Here is a 25566-nt window from a genome sequence, read left to right on the forward strand (position 1 = left end):
GAAAAAACTCTCTAAAAAAAAAAGAATAGAAATGAGGACGCCTTTAAGCATTTATGAATGTATTCTGCTTAATTTCAAACTACACGACCATAGCATGGAGTTAACATTTGGAAGCGAATTGGAACGCATTGCCAGAGGTTGCGGTAAGAGCGGATAGCGTAGCTGGTTTTAAGAAAGGTTTGGACAAGTTCCTGGAGGAAAAGCCCATAGTCTGTTATGGAGAACGAACTGGGGGAAGCCACTGCTTGCCCTGGATCGCTAGCATGGAATGTTGCTACTCTTTGGGGGTTCCGGAAACTTTTGTTACTCTTTGAGATTCTGGAATCTTGCTGTTCTTTGAGATTCTGTGTTGAATGTTGCTACTCTTTGGTGTACACCTGGCTGGGTCTCCGCGTGTGTGGATCGCCGGACTTGATGCACCGAAGGTCTGATCCGGAGATGGCAGTTCTTATGTTATTATGTTTGGGTTTTGGCTGGGACCTGGATTGGCCACCGTGGGAACGGGCTACTGGGCTTTCTCACGTTCTTATGGAACCAGTACTGCCACCTCACCCAGGTCATCCCAAGCATTTTGAGCCAGCCCTGGTTTTATGCTGTGCAGAAAAATGAAGTTCAGATTTCTCTATGAAAAGTAAGAACGTCATCTCCACACACAGCAGGGGACACAACGGGGACTGGATCAGCTGCTCTGTGCCTACTTGAGTGGGGCGGTGGATGCCCCCTAAATCTCAGCCTGCAAAAAAAGGCTCTTCATAACAACCCAGATGCTCTTTTATCCCCTCCGTTTCTCAGCTGCGATTTCCGGCAGAGCTTCTATTTTCCCCTTTTTCATAGTGTGATGTTGCCGAGAGCAGGGGCTGTTATAGCATCACCCCCTGGGGACAGCCCACAGCAAATTGCTTGGCAGAGGGCACTGCCAAACACCTATCAGTGAGCCCAGCGTGAGGTGCTTCTGCTCTTCACACCTTGGGATCGATAAGTCCTTCCTGCGATGTAGCTTTTCTGAGTCTCTGGAGGGAAAAGAAAGCTGAAACTGCTGAACCAGAAGATTAATAAAGCAGCAGAATCATAGCTGGGGCACTCGGTAGCGAGAAACAAATTTCACCTCCAGAAAGAAGGCGCAAATTTGCTGCGGATGGACAAAGGGGGCTTAGTTCACTTGTCTTCTTTAATCCGAAATACAGTATACCCCCGTGAATTCGCGGTTCGCGAATCACGGGCTCAGTCTTTTGCGGTATTTTCTGACCGCCTCTTCCGGGAACTGAAGTCGGGCTGCACCAATCAGGAGCTGCTTTGACGCGCCAGATAGCGCGGCAAAGCAGCTCCTGATTGGTGCAGCCTGACTTTAGTTCCCGGAAGAGGCGGTCAGAAAATACTAAGAACGATCCCACGGGACGTCAGCCTTTTTTTTTTCCAGCACCCGCCGCCACCCTTGCAGCCATCTCCCACCTCCAATCCACTCCTAAACTGCGCTGTTTTTCAAAATTCGCAGATGCTCCTGGAATGGAACCGCCGTGAATTTCGGGGGAATACTGTATGTCGAAATTTGTGCAATGACCTTCTGTTGTATGGGGGGGGTGGGACATTATGGAATTTGCTGGTAGGGTAGTTGAGAAAATGCGCTGATAGAGGAACTTTTAGGAAGCTCGTCAAAATGCAAATGTTTGTTAATGGGGTTTTTTTTAGGACATACCACCCTGAATGTGCCCGATCCCGTATGATCTCAGAAGCCAACCAGAATAGGGCCTGGTTAGTACCTGGTAGGGTCTGACTTGTCTTGTTCGAGGAATTTAAAGTCTTGATAATTTGCCTAGGAATTAGACGATATAGAAATTAAAATATTGGCAGTCGTTATTGGCCAACATTTGACTATGAAAAAACAGGTGGATTCCATGGTACACAAGGGTTATTGGACTTTATGGAAGCTCCGGACCATAAAACCATATTTTGAGTTTTCTGCTTTCAAACTTCTAGTTCAGTCATTACTATTGAGCCAGGTTGACTTATGGCAGTGGTCTCAAACTCAAACTCTTTGCAGGGCCACATTTTGGGATTTGTAGGTACTTGGAGGGCCTCAGAAAAAATAGTTAATATCTTATTAAAGAAATGACAATTTTCCATGAGGTAAAACTCTTTATAGTTTATTAATCTTTCCTTTTGACCAAGTCTTAATAATATTGTAATTTATAGCTAAAGAGACATATGATCAAGAAACTGTTTTATTTTACTTTTACGATTATGATAAACATACTGAGGGCCTCGAAACTGTACCTGAAGGGCCGCATGTGGCCCCCGGGCTGCGTGTTTGAGACCACTGACTTATGGCGCATTTCGGAAAGAAATTAAGACTGCATTGTTGACAGATTTATCTCCTAAACAGAAATCTTTTTTAAATTAATTCTATATTGACTATTCTTGAGAAACATGTTATACTTTACTATTTGTATTCTGTGATTGTCCAGTTCTCTTTAGTGTAAACCGCCTAGAAGTCGTAAGATCGTGGCGGTATAGAAGAATAAAGTTATGTTATGTTATATTGTAATATAGTTTATTTAACATGTACTAAGAAAGAGTTGGCTAGACTTAAATTAATTCAGAATATGGCAGTAAGAATGACTTATGCTTTGAAGAAGTATGATCATGTGACTCCATTCTATTGCGAGTTGCCCTGGCGCCCGATGGAGGCTCGTGTACTGTTTAAGTTGAGTTGTCTTTGCTATAAGGTCGCGAGTGGCACTTCTCCTATTTATAGCATTTCATAAATAGAGTAGAAAATCTCATGCCCTGTTCATTTTTCCATCATTTCAAGGTTCTATAAGTAAAAAATATTTGGATCATACAGTAGCATTTCAGGCGGCTTTCTACGATAAAGAATTTCGACCGCTGTTATTTAGGGCTTGTTCTTACAAACATTTGAGAACTCTGTTGAAAACTTATCTTTTTTCAAAGTACTTGACCAAATAATTTTAGGCATTTCTTATGCTATCTTATTGTTAATCTTTTGTTAACCACGTTGAAACTCTGCTTACGCGGTCTATAAGCACGATGTTATGTTATGGAAAATTTTGTCCCTCAGTTTCCTCCAGTTTCTCAGCACATCAATCACTCCCTATGCATTTTCTTAACCCCTCCCCCATTTCCTTCCATCTAGTCCAGTTACTGCAGCACACGTGCTGACATAAGCCACCAATAGGTGTTGCTCTTGGTTGAGGTTGAGTGTCCTCATTTCCCTGGGAGTGAGATTATCAACTGTCCGGATTTCCCCAGACATGTCCTCCTTTTGAGGACGGCTTTTCAAAATCTAGCACTTTGTGAAATGGGGTGTGGTTGGCCGGAACGGGGCGGGCCTGGGGGGGAGACATGGTAACCCTACCTAGGAGCTTTGGTTGTCACCTCCACAGCCTAAAAAGGGATTGGACGTGGGAAACACAAAAAATTTCTAAACACTGAAATAACTAAGCTATTATGGCATGAGCAACATACTCGCACCTAATTCCATTTCCATCTACCATTGATCTGTCAAACGGCTCTAGCTTCAACACTGAGACAACTTCTAAAATCCTGAGAAGCGCTCTAGACAGTTTGCTAAATTTTGAAGTCCATGTTAACAATTTAGTTCAGAAAGTCTTTCTCACGCTTCAAAAATGAAGAGTCAGACCCTACTTCTTCCAACAACACTAAAGGATACTAGCACAGTTGACCTTTACTGTCTCAACTAGACTACTGCAATGCACTATTTTCAGAAATTTTTGTGATACAAAACACTGCGGCAAAACTCATATATTACAAATCAAGATTTGACCATGACACACACCGCTGCTCACGGAACTACACTTAGGGTTCCTTTTACTAAGGTGTGCTAGCATTTTTAGCGTGCGCTGAAAATTAATGCGCGCTAAACAAAAAATACTAACACAAGCCCTATGGAGGCGTTAGCGTCTAGCGTGCGCGGCATTGCAACGCGCGCTAAAACCGCTAGCACACCTTAGTAATAGGAGCCCTTAGGGTTACTATATTTGAAGTCATAAAATCCCAGCATGGCTTTTCAAGAATCCCTGTTAGGGCCTACAGAAACTCAGACTTTATAATAACTGCTTTCTCTATAGAACTTGCAAGAAACCCCTGATAGGGGCTGAAGGAGACTCAGACTTTATAAATCTCTACAGAATGACAATATTAGCGATCCCTTGTAGTTTTAGATATGTTCAATAATCTAATCTGATCTACAATTTATGAGTCGCTCTATACCTACACAGATTCAAGGCGACATATATATAATTCAAGTGAAGGTATAAGAAAGAGAAGAGGGGGAGGAGATAGAAGCAGGAAGAGGAAGAGAGAGGGGGGAGAGAATGGTCTTCTAATTGGGTGGTAATAATGAGAGTTTGCGGTACAATTTACATAGGAAGAAATTAAAATCTCCGAGTCGGATTATACTACTAACTGTCAATGGAGTATATTGCCTTGAAGAGAAGAATCTTCAATTTTTTTCCGAAATTTGATATAGTAGGGTTCAGTTTTGATTTTATGTAGCATGTTTATCTTTATGCATCATATATGATTTTATAATAATAATAACTTTATTTTTCTATACCGCCATAGTCAAACTGACTTCTAGGCGGTTCACATAGAAAGAAGGCTGGACAATCAGCGAATTACAAAATGCAAGAAGAAGGAAGTTACATCATGAATTGGAGAAGCATGGGGGAAGAATACATGAGAGAAGAAAGATGTTACATAATACAATGGGGTTATAAGGGGAAAGAATATCTGAGAGAGGTCATCTAATTAGGCAAGGAATTTGTCAAATAGAGCAGTTTTAATTGATTTCCGGAATGCGTTGTAGGTCTGTCTGGCTTTATTTATGTGGTTTCCCAGCCAGGATCGCTGTCTGTTTGCTTGGAACATGAAGGTTCTGTCTAGGAAGGATTTGTATTTGCAGCCTGTGATCTTTGGGTATGCAAAGATGTTTTGTTTCCGGTTGTACGTGTGGGGTTGTGCAGGTAGAAAGGTGCTAGGCCCCAGACTTGTTTGAAGCAGATACAAGCAGATTTGAACAGTATTCGCGCCTCCACAGGTAGCCAGTGTAATTTTTTGCAATAGGGGCTAATATGGTCTTTTTTTTCTCAGTCCGAAGATCAAGCGAACTGCAGTGTTTTGCACTAATCTTAATTTTTGTACTGTTTTTTTTTGGGATACCCAGGTAGGCGATGTTGGATTTACCATCATACTCGGTGGCATAGCAAGGGTGAGAGGCACCCAGGGCGATGGCACCCCTCCCCGCCCTCTTCTCCACCCCAACTTCCATCCGCTCCTCCCCCACCCCCGCCTGCCACACACACACGAGCCCCCTTCCCTTCCCCCGTTCCTCTTTAACGTTCCAGGCGTGAGCAGCAATCCCGACCTGCTGCTCACACCAAGGCATGGGTCCAGGAAGTGACATCAGAGGAAGAGCCAACGCCAGTGTGAGCAGCAGGTCGGGTTTGCTGCTCGTGCCGGGAATGTAACAGAAGTACGGGGAAAGGAAGGGACGCGCACGGTAGTGGGGGAAGGCAGGGAAGGAGCAAGGAGCGGACAGGAGGACAGGTGCCCGGGACAGACCACCTTTACTATGCCAGTGATCATACTTGCCTTTTGTAGCATATGTTTATAAGGGAAGGCAGGTTATTTCTCTCTCTTTTTCTGCTGTAGACATTAGCACAAGGCCATTAATAGAAAAAATGGAAAATTGGCTCTGGTAACAATGCCCTTAGCTAGGGTTACCAGATGTCTGGATTTTCCCAGACACGCCCTCCTTTTGAAAAGCCTCCTCAAATCGCGTTGGGCAGGGAGGATGTCCATGCATGCATGCGGATGACGTCACTGAATGACATCCGCGGACTTCCTGCCTGCCTGACAAAAGCAAGTAGAGGGGGGAGCTGGGGCAGGATTATAGCATTACAGGGTGGGGATGGGTGGATCTGGGTGGGCCGGGGGGTGGGTCTAAGGGGGTCCGAATTTTCCGACTGGAAAATCTGACAACCCTACCCATAACGCACTGTTGTGCAGGTTTTTCCCGTGCGCTAATGCCAGCTTTTGCCACTGCTGGGTAAAAGAACCCCCTTAAATTCTCAGACATTACACACAAAACCATGACAACCCAAGAGCCAAGATTTTTTGTGTGTCTTTGAAATTATGCTGTAACTGCAGAGACCGAGGGCTGTGGAAATGTTCAATAGCCAGACTTTGAAGCTGTTTTTTCAGAAATGTCTGGGACAGTAGCACTGCACCCACACATTGAAGACCAGCAAATGAAGAGGTTTTGTCCTCTTTCTCCCTCCCTCCTCCGTTTCTCGCCAAGCCCCTGATTCCTAGAGGGTGACAGTTTTCACTCCTGGTTGCTTGTGAAATTTTGATTTGATTCTCTAAAGTGCTGTAATATCACTCTGTGGCATTAATAGGTCAAGACAGAGACTTTGCGGGAAATGTTTCACCGGAGTAAATTAAGCTTGATCTGGCACATTTCTGCCTCTTGTCACTGCCAGGAGAGCTCTCTGAAAATATCTATTGTCTGACTCTCCGAACTGATTGAATAACATTATTAAGGACTCGTATCACATAGGAAACTCCAGCACTTTTCCAATGTGTATGAAAACATTGATCATTCATCTCAGGCTGAGTGGCTGATAATTACCCGAAAGGCTGCTTTAAGTGCCATGAAGAAGCAGAAAACTATATTCCCAGCCTTTGGTGAAGTAAGAAAAAAAAAAAAAAAACAAGATTCCACTGTAACTTCTTCGGTTTGAGCAAATATAATATCAGTAGAAAAGCACAGAACGTGACCCCGCCAAGAACTCTTCTGTGCCGGGTTCTGTTACTGGTCCTGCCAGGCTTGGGGATGGCAAGCAACATGAGTGTGTGGTGCAGTGGTTAAAGCTATAGCCTCAGCAACCTGAGGTTGTGGGTTTGTGAGGTTGTGATCCTGGGCAAGTCACTTAATCCCCCCCCCCTCCCCATTGCCACAGCTACATTAGATAGATTGTAAGGCCACAGGGACAGATGGGGGGGGGGGGGGGGAATGCTTGAGTACCTGAATAAATTCATGTAAACCATTCCGAGCTCTCCTGGGAATAAATAAATAGTGTGAAAAGTTACAGCCTCTGATATCCAGAGCTGGTATTGTGACATCATAATGCCTCATTCCACCAATGAGAGCCAACCTCATCAGTGATGTCACAATGGCTCACTTTTACTACATTTTTATTTCTAGAGTGGCGCAGTGGTTAAAGCTACAGCCTCAGCATCGTGGGGTTTTGGGGTTCAAACCCCACACTGCTCCCTGTGACCCTGGGCAAGTCACTTAATCTCACCGTTGCCCCAGGCACATTAGATAGATTGTGAGGCCACCGGAACAGACAGGGAAAAATGCTTCAGTACCTGAATAAATTCATGTCAACTGTTCTGATCTCCCTTTACATTACATTACATTACGGATTTCTATTCCGCCTATACCTTGCAGTTCAAGGCGGATTACAAAAGATTTGACTGGACATTTTCCAGTGAAGATACAATTTTTTTTTTTTTTTTTTTTTTTTTGACAGAGGAGAGATAGCTGGATAGATTCCTAAGGGGATTTAGGGGTTGGATAGTAAAATGACAGTGCTGAACTGTGTGATATGGACAAAGAGAATATTGTTAGAGTAGGTAAGATTACCATCTAATTTTTGGGTCTGTTTGCTTGGAAGGTGTTTAGGTGGGTTATTTGGGGACGTAATATCTTGAGGTAGGTGAAGAATGGTTAAGATATTTGGATGAATTTTTTGAAAAGCAGGGTTTTGATTTCTTTTCGGAATGTTTTGAAGTCGTCCGATGTTGTCAGCAGATTGGAGATGGTATGGTTGAGTTTTGCTGCTTGTGTTGCCAGAAGGTTGTCAAACAATTTCTTGCGTAGTGTGCCTTTGAGTGGGGGAAAGGTAAAAGGGTTTGGGGTTCTTCTGTGTCTTGAGGTGGAGATCTGGTATAAGCGGTTGTTTAGGTAGGAAGGGGAAGAGCCATGTAACGCTTTGAATAATAGGCAGTAGAACTTGAATTGAATTCGTGCTTGTATGGGTAACCAGTGGGAGTCTAAGAAGGCCGTAGTTATGTGATCATATTTTCTGAGTGAGTAGATCAGTCTGAGGGCGGTGTTTTGTATGGTCTGGAGTCTTTTTATCATAGTGGCTGGACAAGGAAGATAGAGGGAGTTACAGTAGTCCAGCAGACCTAAGACTAGGGATTGGACAATTAGTCTGAATTGTGCTGGGTTGAAGAATTTTCTGATTTTACGTAGATTTCTCATGGTTAGAAAGGCTTTCTGGGTCGTCTTGTTGATTTGGGACTGCATTGTGCAGCATCTGTCTATTATAACTCCTAGGAGTTTTAGTTCGGGTTGTATTGGGTATTTGGTGTTTTTGATTTTCAGTTCTGTGATGGCTGGCGTTTTGGCCTGTTCGAGCAAGAGGAATTTTGTTTTTTCTGAGTTTAGTTTTAGTTTGTGATCCAACATCCATTTTTCTACTGTATAGAAAACTGAATGAATAAATAGACTAGAATAGGGAAAATAATTAAAAAGTCTGAGGGTTTTGTTTGGGGGGATACAAAGATCGATGCATGTGGGGGATATATAGTGGGGGGGGGGGGGGAACAACTGACGAACATGGATTAGGAGGGGGACTTTGCGTGACGGTGTCTGAAAATCCCAATGTGGCAAAATGATGCAACAAGGTGGCAGCTACAGCCAGACAGATGCCAGGTTCATAAAAGCAGAAGGAAGGAGCACAATAATGCCTTTCTATAGGATGTTGGTGAGTTCTCACTTCGATTACTGTGCTCAGTTTTGGAGGCCATATCTCGTTAACGCCATAACCAGGGCAGGATTAACCCATATATTTATTATATACATATATTTATTAATCTTTAGGCACGTGCCTAGGGCCCGAAATGGTCAGGGAGGCCCAATGAATGAAGGTATCAACATTTGTTTTTTTCCAAATGGCGATGGCCCCTCCAGCATCGTTCAGTAACGCGGGCCCCCACCCCGATCGGCAACCCCCACCCACCCATCGACGGAAAGTAAGACAAGCAAGCAACGCGGGTAAGAAAGGCAACGGGAACTGTAATCGTGCAAGCGGTGCTGCTTGCCCAAAGCTTCCCTCTGACGCAGCTTCCTGTTTCCGCCTGGGCGCATGGTGGGGTGGGGCCCGGTGTACTTGTGTGCCTAGGGGCCCTCGACGAATTAATCCTGCCCTGGCCATAACCGGATATGCCAGTACAGAGGAACGCTGCCAAAGACCTTCACGGTCCATCCAGTCTGCCCAACAATAGAAACACAAAGTCCATGAAAAGATGTGATATATTTAGACTTGATCTGTCCTTGCCATTTTAGGGCTCAGGCTGTAGAAGTCTGGCCAGCATTGGCTTTCATTTTCAATGACTGGAGTTGCCATCAAAGCCCATTCCAACCCAACCAGATCTATCTAGTCCTAATTGAGACACAGACCTTAGAAGTCTACCTGGCGCTAGCCTTGCTTCTCAACTCCTGGAGCTGCTGCTTAGGCATGGCTTAAGTGTTGTTTTGGTTCCATTCTTCCTCCTTATAACCCATATATTCTTGAATTCCATTACGTTTTTGTCCCTTACCAGCTCCTGCAGAAGGCCATTCCAAGCATTTACCTCTCTCTTTGTGAAAATACACTTCTTGACACTATTTCATCATCTCCGGTCCTCAGAAGGGCATCACCAACCACCACTATTTTTCACCTCATAATGGTCATAGATCCAGCAACTTTGGGGGTTTCAAGCTTTGGTTCTTCCTCTCCCTGGGATGCTCTTACCTCTTCCACTTTCTGGGCTATATACTGGATCTTCAGTTTGAGGGCAGGTAGAGTTACGGTATTGATCCTCGATGGTCCCGTAATCTGAGACCAGTTGTCCTTTTTTTAGCATGGCCTCGTCTTCCCCACTGCTCGAAATCTTTGATGCCTCATGAAGCATTTCAGTGATATATTTCTCACTTTCATGAATGCTTCTTAGCAAGTAAAATGAATAATTACTAGATTGGTGGTTCAACATTGCCTTGATGATGATTGTGACTGCTGGTCTTTATCTGTCATCATTTACTTTGTTACTATGTTCTAAATCTTGCCACCTGCTGTCTCAGTTCTTTTACTTTTTTCAAGAGAGATTAAAGTTGAAGATATTTGGGACTCTGAACCAGCCCCTCTCCTTAGATAACTTTTTCTGTCTGCACAGAAGCAGAAACTGAAACCAGGGCAACAGCTTTGGTGGCAGTGTTTCCCAGAAGAAGCACTTGCACCTGATGAAAGAAAAGAGAAAAAGCCCTGCCAAAGCCCCTAACTTTTCCTCAGCAGTTCTGTAGGTTAACCCCTCCCCCCCCCCCCAGCAATCTTTTTTTATATTGTTGCAATAAAGCAAAAGGAGGGGGAGGGAGGGACTTAATCTACAGTGTCATCTTCCTAATTGGTTGAAGAGCCTATCAATCAAAGATCGGCCTTGGGGCGGGTGGGAAGGAACTAAACAGAGGCTTTCTTCTGTGCTCTAAATTGATGTTATCTTAAGCTGTAAAATGCAACCTAAAGTACTAATCTTGACTCTAAAACACATTTTATATCAAACCCTAACAGGAACTTTAAAGGCTAAACTAGTTTTGCTAAATAATCAGAGTACTTAAAGACAAAAAATTATCTATTTAACCCCGAGTTTACCTGTTCCAATTTCCAACAGGTAAGATACTCCTATAAAGTTTTTCTCCCCTCAGCACCTCTTCAGGACATGTTCTATAGTATGTGTTTCTGTTTCGTGGCATAGTCGTGCCAGCAGAGGTCATTTTGGACTGACATGAAAGTCCAAAAGTGTAGAAGGAAACCTTGTAGCCCAAACCAAATCAGAATTCAGAGGCCTTGAGTACTTGTGAAGAGTTACTTGAAACCCTCTGTTCAGATTTCTAAGTTAGCATCCACTCTGAATACTGTAATCCATTAGCAACTTCATTTATCAAAGTGCACGAGCATCATTACCTCTTTATAGATATGCAGAATTGCTCTCATAATGTCACCACTATCTGGAACCAGGCTGAGGAAGAACACTGACTATGTCAGCCAGGGCCGGATTGAGATGAAAAGAGGCCCTAGGCTATTCCACTTATGAGGCCCTTTCACCTCCCATTTTTAAGTTTGTAAATTACATGAGAGATAATGAAATACATCATTACTGTGATATATATCAATATGTTAAATGAAACATGTTGTTATTGGTACTAACCTTTATAAAAAATGTGACACGGATAATAAATAAAAAAACGTCGAGAACACTTATTTGGACATTTATTCTCAGCACCATATGTAGTACTTGTAACAATAACTAATCAAACATAAAACACAACATTGCCCCTTCCTATGTCCATAGTGCCCCCAGTGCGTCCTTCCTCACCTCACCCCCCCCCTCCGATGCCAGCCTGCCTCCCATCCCCCTTCCATTGAACACCCCCCATGCCATCCTGCCTGCCTGCCTTCCATTAACCCCCCCACCCCCCTCCGATGCCAGCCTGCCTGCCTCCCACCCCCTTCCACTGAACCCCCCCCCGATGCCAGTCTGGGCCGCCCTGTCCTGACGGATCCATGTTTTGCCTCTCTCCCCGCGGGGCTGGGCTTTGCCCAGCTGTTTCCGGACTGACGTCTTTCCCTCCCCGATCCTCCTCCCAGGGCGAGAAAAAGAAAGGGAGAAGCTGAGTCGGCGCCCCGTTGCGGCCGGAGCTGGTTCCGATCGCGAAGTGTAGAATTTCTCCTTATTTTCGGTTCAGTGTTTTAGTGTTCACTGTTTTTAGAATAGTGTAATTTTTATTTTGCTAACAATTTGAATGTAGGCCCCTCTTGATCTTGAGGCCCTAGGCTGAAGCCTAGTTAGCCTATAGGAAAATCCGGCCCTGATGTCAGCGCAAACTTAGGGCAGAAGGTTAAAAGTAAACACTTGTCTGCCCAATCCCATAGAAGCAACAGCATAAAATCTGCATGTGAAAAAAAAAAAAATTAAAATATGTAGCATCCTCCTTTCTGGTGCTCTGTGCAAACACTTCAGGTTTTCATGCCGGAACACCTACAACCCTACCACATAAAACTACACTGGCTTCTCAAAGCCACCAGAATTACCTTTCGTATTAAGCATTACAGCCTTCAAGATCTTGGTGGGAAACGATCCCTCCTATCTAACTGAACTGGCCACTCCACTCCAGGGTGCTGCCAACAAATTTTCCACTCAAAACTTGATGCGACTCGAATTCCCATCATGCAAAAGCATGAAGTCCATGAGGCAACTCTACAAAAAATACAGCCATGCCTCCTGTGACCTCAACCACTGCCCATCATATCTCCTCACCACCTCTAGTATAAAGTTCCGCACCATAACTCTACAATGGATCCAATTCACGCTCACAGAGGGCACATTCCCTGACAACCTCAGCGAAATTGTCATCACCCCAATCCAAAAAGATCCAAAGGCACCACAAAACCTCCCTTCCAACTATAGACCTATAGCCTCAATTCCGTTATATGTCAAAATCACAGAAGGCCTAGTAGCCAAACTCCTCACCAATTACATAGAGGACCACAACCTACTCCACCCCATGCAATCAGGATTCAGAACAAATTTCAGCACAGAGACATTACTAGGCTCCCTCATGGATACCGTCAGACAACAACTTAGTATAGGGAAAAAAATGCTACTCATACAACTGGACCTATCGGCGGCATTCGACCTAGTAGACCACAACATCCTTCTACAGATCCTAGATGCAATAGGCATATCAGATAAAGTATACTCCTGGTTCAAAGGATTCCTAAAACTAAGAACCTACAGCGTAAAATCAAACAAAGAAAAATCAGAATCCTGGTCAAACCCCTGCGGCGTACCACAAGGATCCCCACTATCCCCCACCCTCTTCAACCTATACACTGCCTCTCTAGGAACTCATCTGGATAATCTAGGCATAACATCCTATAGCTATGCGGATGACATCACCATCCTCATCCCATACGATCATTCCAAACCTACCATGACAGAGGAACTTCACCAAACACTGGAAGCAATCACAACCTGGATGGAAAATCACAAACTTAAACTCAACCAAGACAAAACCAAATTCATCCTCCTAGAAAACGACAAGATCCAAACCACAACCATCCTAGACATAAACGCAACCAAATATCCCATCCAAACAACCATAAAACTACTAGGCATGACCATAGACAGATGCTGCACAATGCAGCCGCAAATAAACAAAACAACTCAAAAATCATTCGCAATCATGAGAAACCTGAGACAAGTCCGAAAATTCTTTGAAAGCACACAATTCCTACTTATAGTACAATCCCTAATACTGGGAATACTGGACTACTGTAACATTCTCTTCCTCCCATGTCCGGCAACTACGATAAGACAACTCCAAACAATCCAAAATACAGCCTTAAGACTCGTCTATTCATTGAAAAAACACGACCACATCACAGAGGCCTTCATCAACTCACACTGGCTCCCAATCCAAGAAAGAATCCAATTCAAATTCTACTGCATATTATTTAAAACCCTACACGGAGACAGTCCATCATACCTGAACAATCGCCTCATCCAAGCAACCAGCACTAGACACAGAAAAACGCACTCCCCATTCATACCCCCCCCATCCAAAGAAGTAAAAAGAACAAAACTACACGACGGCCTCCTAGCCACACAAGCTGCAAGACTAGACAACCAAATCTCCAACCTTCTGATGACCACCCTAGACTATAAGACGTTCAGAAAAGAAATAAAAACCACACTTTTCAAGAAATTCCTAAAACAGAAATAACAACACGACCTCTAAAAGCCCTTAAGATCTTAATATTACCTCTCTAGCTATTCACTACAATTCACATAATTCTGTTATTCTGTAATTCGGAAATTCTGTAATTCAATGTAATTCTGTCCTTAAACTAACCTTTTGTAATTCTGTAATTCTGTAATTCAATGTAATTCTGTCCTTAAACTAACCTTTTGTAATCCGCCTTGAACCGCAAGGTAATGGCGGAATAGAAATCCCTAATGTAATGTAATGTAATGTAATGTAACTTACATCGCCCATCCAATACACACAATATAATCTTATTAGCAATACATAATGGTTAACCACAAAATTAAACTACGCAAAGCACACACTCTATGCTTCTCAACATTCATTCCTACCAGAACACCTGGCCTTGGTCACACATGCAGAACACAGATAACCCCTATGCAAATACAGGACCAGAAACTACAAGTACTAATATATACAAACCAAACCCTAAGATTCAAGACTGCATGCATTCCAACCCCAGAGAAATAGAAACAAATGCATTTCTTCCTGAACAGTGCAAAATATAGACAGAAGATGTAATTTCTCAAAACTGACACAATTCAATCATTAAACTGAAAATAAAATAATTTCCCCTACCTTTGTTGCCTGGTGATTTTGGTTTTCAAACCTTCTTTTTACAGTCTCTGGCTGCACTTCCTTCTGTCTGTGCTCTTAACTGTGTATCCAGGGCCACCTTATCCATTTGCTATTTTTCTCTCCTTCACTTTCTGCCATATGTTCATCTTTAGTCAAAAAGATTCGGGCCAAAAGGAAAATGGGGAGTGAAAAACTTTATGTATATAATGTCAGAACAGTACCCAAAAAACATGCCTAAATAAAGCTTTAATAATGCTATAAATATGTAAAGCTCAGCTCAGAGACATGGAGTATCTGTATTTCCCAACCCCCTGAGCATCTGTCCTCCCTGCCTTCCCAACTCTCTACCCCCAGCCCCAGCCTGTGGTGTGTATAACGTTATTTCCATCCTTCTCCCCTAGCGGGACCCTGACACATGACCTCTTTCTTCGGCTTTCAACTCTTGACTCTCCGACTTCCAAACTCTCCCACACACCTACCTCCTCCCCAGTGTTTTGTTTTGTTTTTTTAATATTCAGGCAGCGTCAACAAAATTTTTAGTCCAAGTTAGATTACAATCTGTTCCAAGCAGGGACCGTCTATAAATGTTAGCCCACCTCTTTGAGAGTGCTTTCGACTCCTAACTCCTTTGACCTTGGGTTCTGCATACCCAACCCTCTATGCCATGTCTGTCTGTCCAAGTTAGATTGTAAGCTCTTCCAAGCAGGGACATCTATATATTTCAGCCCACCTGTTAGAGACTGCTTTCGACTCCTAACTCCTCTCACCTTGGGTTCTGCATCCTCTACCCTCTATGCCATGTCTGTCTGTCCAAGTTAGATTGTAAGCTCTTCCGAGCAGGGACATCTATATATTTCAGCCCACCTGTTAGAGACTGCTTTCGACTCCTAACTCCTCTCACCTTGGGTTCTGCATCCTCTACCCTCTATGCCATGTCTGTCTGTCCAAGTTAGATTGTAAGCTCTTCCGAGCAGGGACATCTATATATTTCAGCCCACCTGTTAGAGACTGCTTTCGACTCCTAACTCCTCTCACCTTGGGTTCTGCATCCTCTACCCTCTATGTCATGTCTGTCTGTCCAAGTTAGATTGTAAGCTCTTCCGAGCAGGGACATCTATATATTTCAGCCCACCTGTTAGAGACTGCTTTCGACTCCTAACTCCTCTCACCTTGGGTTCTGCATCCTCTACCCTCTATGCCATGTCTGTCTGTCCAAGTTAGATTGTAAGCTCTTCCGAGCAGGGACATCTATATATTTCAGCCCACCTGTTAGAGACTGCTTTCGACTCCTAACTCCTCTCACCTTGGGTTCTGCATCCTCTACCCTCTATGCCATGTCTGTCTGTCCAAGTTAGATTGTAAGCTCTTCCGAGCAGGGACATCTATATATTTCAGCCCACCTGTTAGAGACTGCTTTCGACTCCTAACTCCTCTCACCTTGGATTCTGCATCCTCTACCCTCTATGTCATGTCTGTCTATCCAAGTTAGATTGTAAGCTCTTCCGAGCAGGGATGGTCTATAAATGCCAAAATGTACAGCTCTGCGTGTACCTTTCAGTGCTCTATAAGTGATAAATAGTAGAAGACAGGAAAAGGGGTTTGAGCAAAACCAGATACAAAGGAAGGGTTTAAATCCTTTATTTCCTGGCTATGACTGTCTAACGAATTAATTTGGAAACCCGAGTATGAACAATTCCTTTAATGCATTTTTCTGCCCTGTGTTGGGAGGGTTAGAGCTGGTGTCTCTGCACCCTGAGGTTTTGGGTTCAATTCCAACCTGCTCCTTGTGACTGGTCAAGTCGCTTAATCCATCATTGCTGGGCCAGATAGGGAAAATACTCCAGAGTACCTGATTACTATTCAATGTAAACCTCCTTTGAGTGAATCGCTTCATGAAAAGGTGGTTAACAAATCCCAAGATTGGTCACTTCTGGATATGGGTTTTGTCATGGGTGGAAGAAGGGGACAAGCCGAGGCCTATATATACACATGTATCGGTCAAAAAGAGTAGCTTGATTCACTGGATTTCCATTGAGGTCTTTGCTACAGTTTGGGGTTTGGATGCTACATCTTACTCAGACTGGTTTCCAGAGGGGTCCTGTCACTGGGAGACTTGGGCGAGCGGAAGAAAAGAAACCCCCCCAAAACCATGCAGCAAATGGATTGTTTCCCCAAGGGACATTTGTCCAGGGTTGCCCTGCTCCCCCCCCCCCCTTGCTGCCTGCTGGAGAGGATGGGGAGCTGTCCTGAGGTTTTCCAGGAAGCAGATGGAGTGGGATTGCATTTTCAGCCTTTTCTCCCAGTCCTGCAGCGTGAGGCGGTGCAGAGGGAAGCAGCAGTGTGTTGTTCTCTCAGCTCTCAGGGAAGGGGGTGGATCTGCCCAGCAGCCAAGTGAAGCGATCAGCCCTGCCCAGACCCCACAGGCAGCAGCAGGACTTTCTGAGAGATGGACCAGCTTGTCTGTCTGACACAGTAACGACCCGAGACTGCTCCCTCTCTCTCTCTTCTCTTGGGCTCAAAGGACAAACGCATCTGCCTTCATTTGGAAGGTGCCCGGGGAGGTTCCAGCGCGTGGGATCTCAGTGCAAATCCAGCCTCCCTGCGGGAGCCTGACTAGAGCAGCCTGGCGATGAGTGACAAAGGGACGAGGTAAGTCACGGCTCTCATTCCTCCCTGTTGGAGAGTTTGCAAGGAATCTCGGCTGGCTTTTTGCTACGGAGAAAGTCGTGCGGTTGCCATGTTTAGTTCCCGTGAATGCAGAGATCATAAAGATTAATAAATATATGTATATACAGTACAGCGGCTGATACAACTTCATGCATTTCTCGATTAACATTGGGCAGCTAAAACCCCCACCATCTAGCCAAGACTTATATTGGTAGTCCAATAAAAAAGGTGCCTCCTTATATATTTTTTAATTCATATTTTTTTGATATGTGTGTTTTTTGTTTTTTTTGCTATGCGGTGGGTCTTCAGACAGCAATAGCTTGACAATACACAATGCAATTCAACCCCCCCCCCCCCCCCCTGGTCAACATTATATGTGTTATAAAGTGTTTTGATACATGTATGCATTAATTACCTATATAACGATGCTCCTCTGCCCTGGCTACTCCTGCTTAGTTGGTCGATTGCTTTCTTGAGTTTGTTTAGGGGGGGGCAAGGGGAGGGGGAGTCTGGGGGGGGTGTCTGTGCTGCTGGCTGGGATTGTGTTGACAGAGAGGAGCTGTAGGAAGTCCCTTTCCTCCCTGTGGTCTTCCCTGTGGCTTTGGAAGCACTTCATGCCAGTTTACACATAATAGGGAGTCGTGCTAGGTCAGGAGGATTGCCAGACAGCATTCCCTCTCTTTTTTATGGGGAGGGGGTGGAGGAGGGGGTAGACAGATGGTTGGTCCATCCTGACAGATAGCGAAGGTTTCTTCTCTCATGTTGCTGCTGGCAGAGGTGAGGCTGTGCGTGGGAGGGATGGGGAGGCACTCTGACAGCAAGATCAGAGCAGGGAAGCTGGCGGCAAATCCTGGGCTTAGGCAGGGTTTCCTGCCTGTCTGTGTGTGCGTCTGCTCTTCCTTAACTGCAGTCTGAAGGTGGCCGTGGGTTGGGCGTTTTGCGGGTCAGGTTTACAGGAAGCACCGTGGACGCATGAGAATATGGCCACTTCCATTTGGTTGGCTGGGGATCACTGATATGGCACTGCCAGGGGCTGTGCCATGGCAAGTATCAGCGCTAAGCGCTGAAGCTGCCAGCTCATCTGTCCTTGCTGGCTATAATTTTGGCTGGCAGGGACAGGAATGCCCCTGTGCATGCCTTACAAACTCACTGCAGTGATGGGACCAGCGCCTGGCCCTGTGCTCTCATTGGTGGCTGGCGATGCCTTATCTATCGCCATAGAAACGTCACTGGGTTTGTTTTGATTTTTTTTTAAGGAGGACTTAGCAATGATTTGAATTTCTCCTGATCCCTCATGACATCTCTGCACCCCGTAAGGTTAGTCTGTCTTCATGCCAGTTGCACGCCCTGTGTTATGGCTTTCTATAGGAGATCTCTGGTCACCCTACATATCTTGGGGGGGGGGGGGATCCCCAGGCAGTCAGGTTTTAGGACATCCTATCCACAATGAATATGCAGGACAGAGATTTGCATGCACATTTCTCTCAAGCACATTCTTTGCAGATATCCTGAAAACCCGACAGGCATGGGGGTCTTGCAGGACAGCTTTGGGAGTCGGTATTCTAGAGGGTGATATAGTTCTATGGGCATAGAGGGGCATATGGTGCTAGACGCCGAAACTAAGCAGTGGGAAAACGTCCATTTTTGAAAAATTAAGTCTACAATTTTTTTCTTTTTTTTTTTCCCCAAAAATCATCTCTCTGGACGTCCAGGCTATTGTTTGTCCAGACCGCCAGGATCTCTGTTTAGACCACATTTTTGACCAAAATTTCATCCAAGTTCCAAATGCCCAGAACAAGGCCATTTGGACGTGGGAGGGGCCAGTCTTGTAATGGACTGGCCACCCAGATATGGCAACAGAGTAGTGGGGCTCCTTACAGGGCGCTGCTGTGAATGCCACATAAAGGGTGCCCCATAAACATCTCACTAGAACTCCCTTATAGGTTATGGTGAGCCCCCGAAAACACCCCCAAAACCCACTATACCCACCTGTCTACAACCTCAATAGCCCTTATGGCTGCAGGTGGCACCTATATGGCAGTAGAGTAGGGTCGGGGAGATTTGGTAGACTCACCTTTTCCACCATGAAGGTACTGGCTAGAGTGGCTTATGGGCCTGGGTCCTCCTCTCTTTGATTCACTAGCCCACCTTCCAGGCTATTTAAGCCACCTCTGTGCGGCTCTACTAGGCTTTCCTATGCCAGGTGCTGATGTTCTAGAGACAGATATGTACGTTTTTATTCTGATCTTTGTGGGGGTGTGAGGGGGGGTCAGTGAACACCGGGGGAGTGTGTGGGGGTCTTTCCTTTGTCTCTGCAGTGGTTATCCGCTCACTTTGGATACCTTTTTGCCACTTAGACCTGTTTTTACATTGTCTAACTCGCAATGTTTAAGTTTCGTCCAGGATGTCTAGTAAATCATTCGATTATCCCTGCAGGACGACTAAGCCTAGGTCGGGCCCCCATCCCGCCCTCTTCCCACCCTAACCACTCCTCCAAAAAGGCCCCTTTCGGCTCTGCGGTGCACAGCGGCATTCAGAGGCACGTCCAGAAAGTGGGTTTCATTATCGGCACTTAGACGACCTGTCTTTTAGGTCGTCCAAGTGCCAATTTGGGTGGGTTTTTAAACTTGTTTTAAGTTTTGATTCTGAGCCCCATAGCTTCTGTTTGCATTTGGATTACAATCATCAGCTGAACGGCAGCAACGTCAAAGCTAAGTCTGGATTTGTGAGGTTAGCGCCCGATGTTTGTCTGAACACCCAGTGACTTCGATTGACCTCCTAGGATTTTGTAGTGCACTACCCTGAAATTTGCGGGGGTTCCATTCCAGGACCCCCTGCGAATTTAAAAAAAACCCCCGCAAGTACAGTTTTTAGGCAGAGGAGACAGGAGAGGGCAACTGGAGCGCTGGCGGGTTAAGGAAATCACAGTAGGCCTGGTCATTATAATCAGTGCAAGGGCAAACAGAATGCTAGGAATGATCAAGAAGGGGATCATGAACAGATCGGAGAAGGTTATCATGCCGCTGTACCGGGCCATGGCGCGCCTTCACCTGGAGTACTGCGTCCAACACAGGTCACCGTACATGAAGAAGGACACGGTACTACTCGAAAGGGTCCAGAGAAGAACGACTATGATGGTTAAGGGGCTGGAGGAGTTGCCGTACAGTGAGAGATTAGAGAAACTGGGCCTCTTCTCCCTTGAAAAGAGGAGACTGAGAGGGGACATGATTGAAACGTTCAAGATAATGAAGGAATAGACTTAGCAGATAAAGACAGGTTGTTCACCCTCTCCAAGGTAGGGAGAATGAGAGGGAACTCTCTAAAGTTGAAAGGGAATAGATTCTGTACAAACGTAAGGAAGTTCTTCTTCAACCAGAGAGTGGTGGAAAACTGGAAGGCTCTTCCGGAGGCTGTTATAGGGGAAAATACCCTCCAGGGATTCAAGACAAAGTAGATAAAGACAGGTTGTTCACCCTCTCCAAGGTAGAGAGAACGAGAGGGAACTCTATAAAGTTGAAAGGGGATAGATTCTGTACAAACGTAAGGAAGTTCTTCTTCACCCAGAGAATGGTGGAAAACTGGAACGCTCTTCCGGAGGCTGTTATAGGGGAAAACACCCTCCAGGGATTCAAGACAAAGTAGATAAAGACAGGTTGTTCACCCTCTCCAAGGTAGAGAGAACGAGAGGGAACTCTCTAAAGTTGAAAGGGAATAGATTCTGTACAAACGTAAGGAAGTTCTTCTTCACTCAGAGTGGTAGAAATCTGGAACGCTCTTCCGAAGTCTGTCATAGGGGAAAACACCCTTCAGGGATTCAAGACAAAGTTAGACAAGTTCCTGCTGAACCAGAATGTACGCAGGTAGGGCTAGTATCAGTTAGGGCGCTGGTCTTTGACCAGAGGGCCTCCACATGAGCGGACTGCTGGGCATGATGGACCACTGGTCTGACCCAGCAGCGGCAATTCTTATGTTCTTGGAGGAGAGAATGTACATGGCCATGACAGCTATGTGGTGCTGTCCAAGAAATATCCTAGAGACTGCGTCAGAATCATTTCATTGGAGTCGGAGGGCTCTGCGCTTCATTCTTCGATAATAAGAGCTTCAAAAGCATATGGGATAAGGCACGGAGAGGATGCTTGCAGGCTGTTTGCCATTTGGTTGGATATGTGAGCTGGAAGCTGGATTCCTGGAAATACATTTTTCCAAATACATTTAAATATGTAGATGCCAAAATCAGGAAATACAATCTGGGTTGCAGAGTACTGAGCTGTAGTGACAGCCACTGTGAAACTCTTCCCAACGGCTCAAGTTCAAGAAAGAAAACGGCCCAAAGGACGTCAAAAAGTGGCACTTGGACATTTGGATCGCCAAAATGTCCAAATTGCCATTTTCAAAACCTACTTTCTAGATGGATTTCTGTGCCGTTTCCCAGCAGCGCATCTAAGTTTCATGGGGGGCATGTTGGAGGCGTGTTTGGGGGAGGATTAGGGCGGGCTTAGGACTTTAGAAGTGCCAAAAGGTGCCCAAACTGACCAGAAGACCACTGGACCCCCCCCCCTACATTCCCCAGTGGTCACTGATTCCTTTTTACCTCCCAAAGTATAAGCCCCTCCCTATGATGGCGACTACTACTATTACTTATCATTGAAAGGCATAGGCAGCGCTGTACATTTTGACATTTAGATAGTCCCTGCTCGGAAGAGCTTACAATCTAACTTGGACAGACAGACATGACATAGAGGGTTGGGGGATGCAGAACCCAAGGTGAGAAGAGTTAAGAGTTGAAAACTCTCTCGAAGAGGTGGGCTGACACTTATAGACGGTACCTGCTCTGAAGAGCTTACAATCTAACTTGGAGAGGCAGACCTGACATATAGGGTTGGGGATGCAGAACCCAAGGTGAGAGGCATTAGGAGTCGAAAGCACTCTCAGAGAGGTGGGCTGACATTTATAGATGGTCCCTGCTCAGAAGAGCTTACAATCTAACTTGGACAGACAGACATGACATAGAGGGTTGGGGGATGCAGAACCCAAGGTGAGAAGAGTTAAGAGTTGAAAACTCTCTCGAAAAGGTGGGCTGACAGTTATAGACGGTCCCTGCTCGGAAGAGCTTACAATCTAACTTGGACAGACAGACATGACATAGAGAGTTGGGGGATGCAGAACCCAAGGTGAGAGGCATTAGGAGTCGAAAGCACTCTCAGAGAGGTGGGCTGACATTTATAGATGGTCCCTGCTCAGAAGAGCTTACAATCTAACTTGGACAGACAGACATGACATAGAGGGTTGGGGGATGCAGAACCCAAGGTGAGAAGAGTTAAGAGTTGAAAACTCTCTCGAAAAGGTGGGCTGACAGTTATAGACGGTCCCTGCTCGGAAGAGCTTACAATCTAACTTGGACAGACAGACATGACATAGAGAGTTGGGGGATGCAGAACCCAAGGTGAGAAGAGTTAAGAGTTGAAAACTCTCTCGAAGAGGTGGGCTGACACTTATAGACGGTACCTGCTCTGAAGAGCTTACAATCTAACTTGGAGAGGCAGACCTGACATATAGGGTTGGGGATGCAGAACCCAAGGTGAGAGGCATTAGGAGTCGAAAGCACTCTCAGAGAGGTGGGCTGACATTTATAGATGGTCCCTGCTCAGAAGAGCTTACAATCTAACTTGGACAGACAGACATGACATAGAGGGTTGGGGGATGCAGAACCCAAGGTGAGAAGAGTTAAGAGTTGAAAACTCTCTCGAAAAGGTGGGCTGACAGTTATAGACGGTCCCTGCTCGGAAGAGCTTACAATCTAACTTGGACAGACAGACATGACATAGAGAGTTGGGGGATGCAGAACCCAAGGTGAGAGGCATTAGGAGTCGAAAGCACTCTCAGAGAGGTGGGCTGACATTTATAGATGGTCCCTGCTCAGAAGAGCTTACAATCTAACTTGGACAGACAGACATGACATAGAGGGTTGGGGGATGCAGAACCCAAGGTGAGAAGAGTTAAGAGTTGAAAACTCTCTCGAAAAGGTGGGCTGACAGTTATAGACGGTCCCTGCTCGGAAGAGCTTACAATCTAACTTGGACAGACAGACATGACATAGAGAGTTGGGGGATGCAGAACCCAAGGTGAGAAGAGTTAAGAGTTGAAAACTCTCTCGAAGAGGTGGGCTGACACTTATAGACGGTACCTGCTCTGAAGAGCTTACAATCTAACTTGGAGAGGCAGACCTGACATATAGGGTTGGGGATGCAGAACCCAAGGTGAGAGGCATTAGGAGTTGAAAGCACTCTCAGAGAGGTGGGCTGACATTTATAGATGGTCCCTGCTCAGAAGAGCTTACAATCTAACTTGGACAGACAGACATGACATAGAGGGTTGGGGGATGCAGAACCCAAGGTGAGAAGAGTTAAGAGTTGAAAACTCTCTCGAAGAGGTGGGCTGACACTTATAGACGGTACCTGCTCTGAAGAGCTTACAATCTAACATGGACTGACAGACATGAAGACATGACATAGAGGGTTGGGGATGCAGAACCCAAGGTGAGAAGAGTTATGAGTCAAAGCACTCTCAAAGAGGTGGGCTTTTAACTGGGCCTTGAACACTCCCAGAGATGGGATTCGGGCAGCTTGTTCCAAACATATGGCGCAACAAGGCAGAAGGGACAGAGTTTAGAGTTAGCAGAGGACGAGAAGGGCAAAGATAGGAGGGACACCAGCTGAGCGGAGGGGTGGGCGGGGGGGGGGGGGAACATAGGGGGAGATAAGTGAAGAGAGATAGATACAGCTGCAGATATTATTGTCTGTCCTAGTAAAGCAGGAAGCAGGTGTCTGGAGTAGCCTGGTAGTCAGTGCAGTGGACCCCAGAGAAGGGGACCCAGGCCCATATCCCTCCTTAAGTAGTGCATTTGTGGTGGAAAGTGTGCAGTCCCCAAATCCCTTCTGTACTGCCATATAGGTGACTCCTTCAGGCATAAGAGTTATTGTGGATAGTGTACAGATGGGTCAAGTAGCTTTTGGACGGCTCCCAATGCAATGTAAGGGGGTTATGGTGAGATGTGACGTTCACTGCGGTGCTCCCTAGGGTGCCCCACTGCTCTGCAGGGACGTCTGTGTGGCCAGTCTACTAAAATCTTTGAGTGGTTTTCATTTGGAGGTTTTATTTTTAAAAAATGGCCAAAATAGATAGACTAAAGGTGAATACGTCTAGAAAGGTCATTTTTTTTTTTGGGGGGGGGGGGAAAGATAGACATTTTATAGTTTCGAAAAGGACCCTAGCACTTCACAAAACATCCAAACACGGACTTAAAAGTCATACTGAAAATGGCCCTCATTGTCACATGTCACCCCGCTTTCTCAGCCACATGTCCTCTGGGATCCATTTGGGAACCAGTGATATAGTGCACCTCCTTTTTTTTTTTCTAGGTAGCCTGTAAACTCTTCATGATCAGGGACTTGTTTATCTATCATGGCTGTAACCCTTGTATTTTAATATCTACATTTTTTAAAATTAGTATTTACCCTGCACACTTCTATAAACACTACTGATTTTGGAAAAATACAATTGCATTTAGTCCAATGGGATAATTATGAACTGGATCCTCAGATAGATCATAACGCTATAAGAACTTACTGGGAAAGTTGCCATACTTTGAAAGACCGAAGGTCCATCAAACCCAGTCTCCTGTTTCCAACTGTGGCCAACCCAGGTTCCAAGTACCAGACAGAAACCCAAAGAGTAGCAACATTCCAGAGCTGAGATTGTGATGTCATAATGCCTCATTCCACCAATGCCTAAGAGCCAACCTCAGCAGTGATGTCACAATGGCACAATTGTCCTATACATGGCTCACATAAGAGATGCCATACTGGGACAGAGCGAAGGTCCATCAATCCCAGTCTCCTGTTTCCAACAGTGGCCAACCCAGGTCCCAAATACCAGACAGAAACCCAAAGAGTAGCAACATTCCAGAACTGAGATTGTGATGTCATAATGCCTCATTTCATCAATGCCTAAGAGCCAACCTCAGCAGTGATGTCACAATGGCTTGATTGTCTTATATTTTGCTCACATAAGAGTTGCCATACTGGGACAGACCGAAGTCCATGTTTCCAACACTGGCCAACCCAGGCCCCAAGTACCTGGCAAGATTCCAAAGAATAAAACAGATCTTATGCTGGTTATTCTAAGAATAAGCAGTGGATTTTCTCAAGTCATCTTAATAATAGCTTATGGATTTTTAGGAAGTTATCCATACCATTTTTAAACCCTGCTAAACTAACTGCTTTCATCATCTTCTCTGACAACGAATTAAAGAGTTTAATTACACATTGAATGAAGAAATATTTTCTCCGATTTGTTTTAAATCTACTACTTAATAGCTTCATCGCATGTCCCCTAGTCCTAGT

At 45.1% G+C, this 25566-nt stretch overlaps 1 protein-coding gene across 2 annotated transcripts in view; it reads left to right on the plus strand.

Annotated features, from left to right (window-relative positions):
- The first annotated feature begins 16871 nt into the window (after positions 1 to 16871).
- ARRB1 (arrestin beta 1) overlaps positions 16872 to 25566 on the plus strand; it is a 294842-nt gene continuing 286147 nt past the window's right edge. For both annotated transcript variants that reach the window (XM_033948295.1, XM_033948296.1), the window contains exon 1: positions 16872 to 17146. In XM_033948295.1, the coding sequence (XP_033804186.1) occupies positions 17127 to 17146 (20 nt within the window). In that variant the 5' untranslated portion in view covers positions 16872 to 17126. The remainder of the gene's footprint in view (positions 17147 to 25566) is intronic.

This window comes from Geotrypetes seraphini, chromosome 6 (assembly GCF_902459505.1).
Source record: "Geotrypetes seraphini chromosome 6, aGeoSer1.1, whole genome shotgun sequence".
Classification (NCBI taxonomy): domain Eukaryota; kingdom Metazoa; phylum Chordata; class Amphibia; order Gymnophiona; family Dermophiidae; genus Geotrypetes; species Geotrypetes seraphini.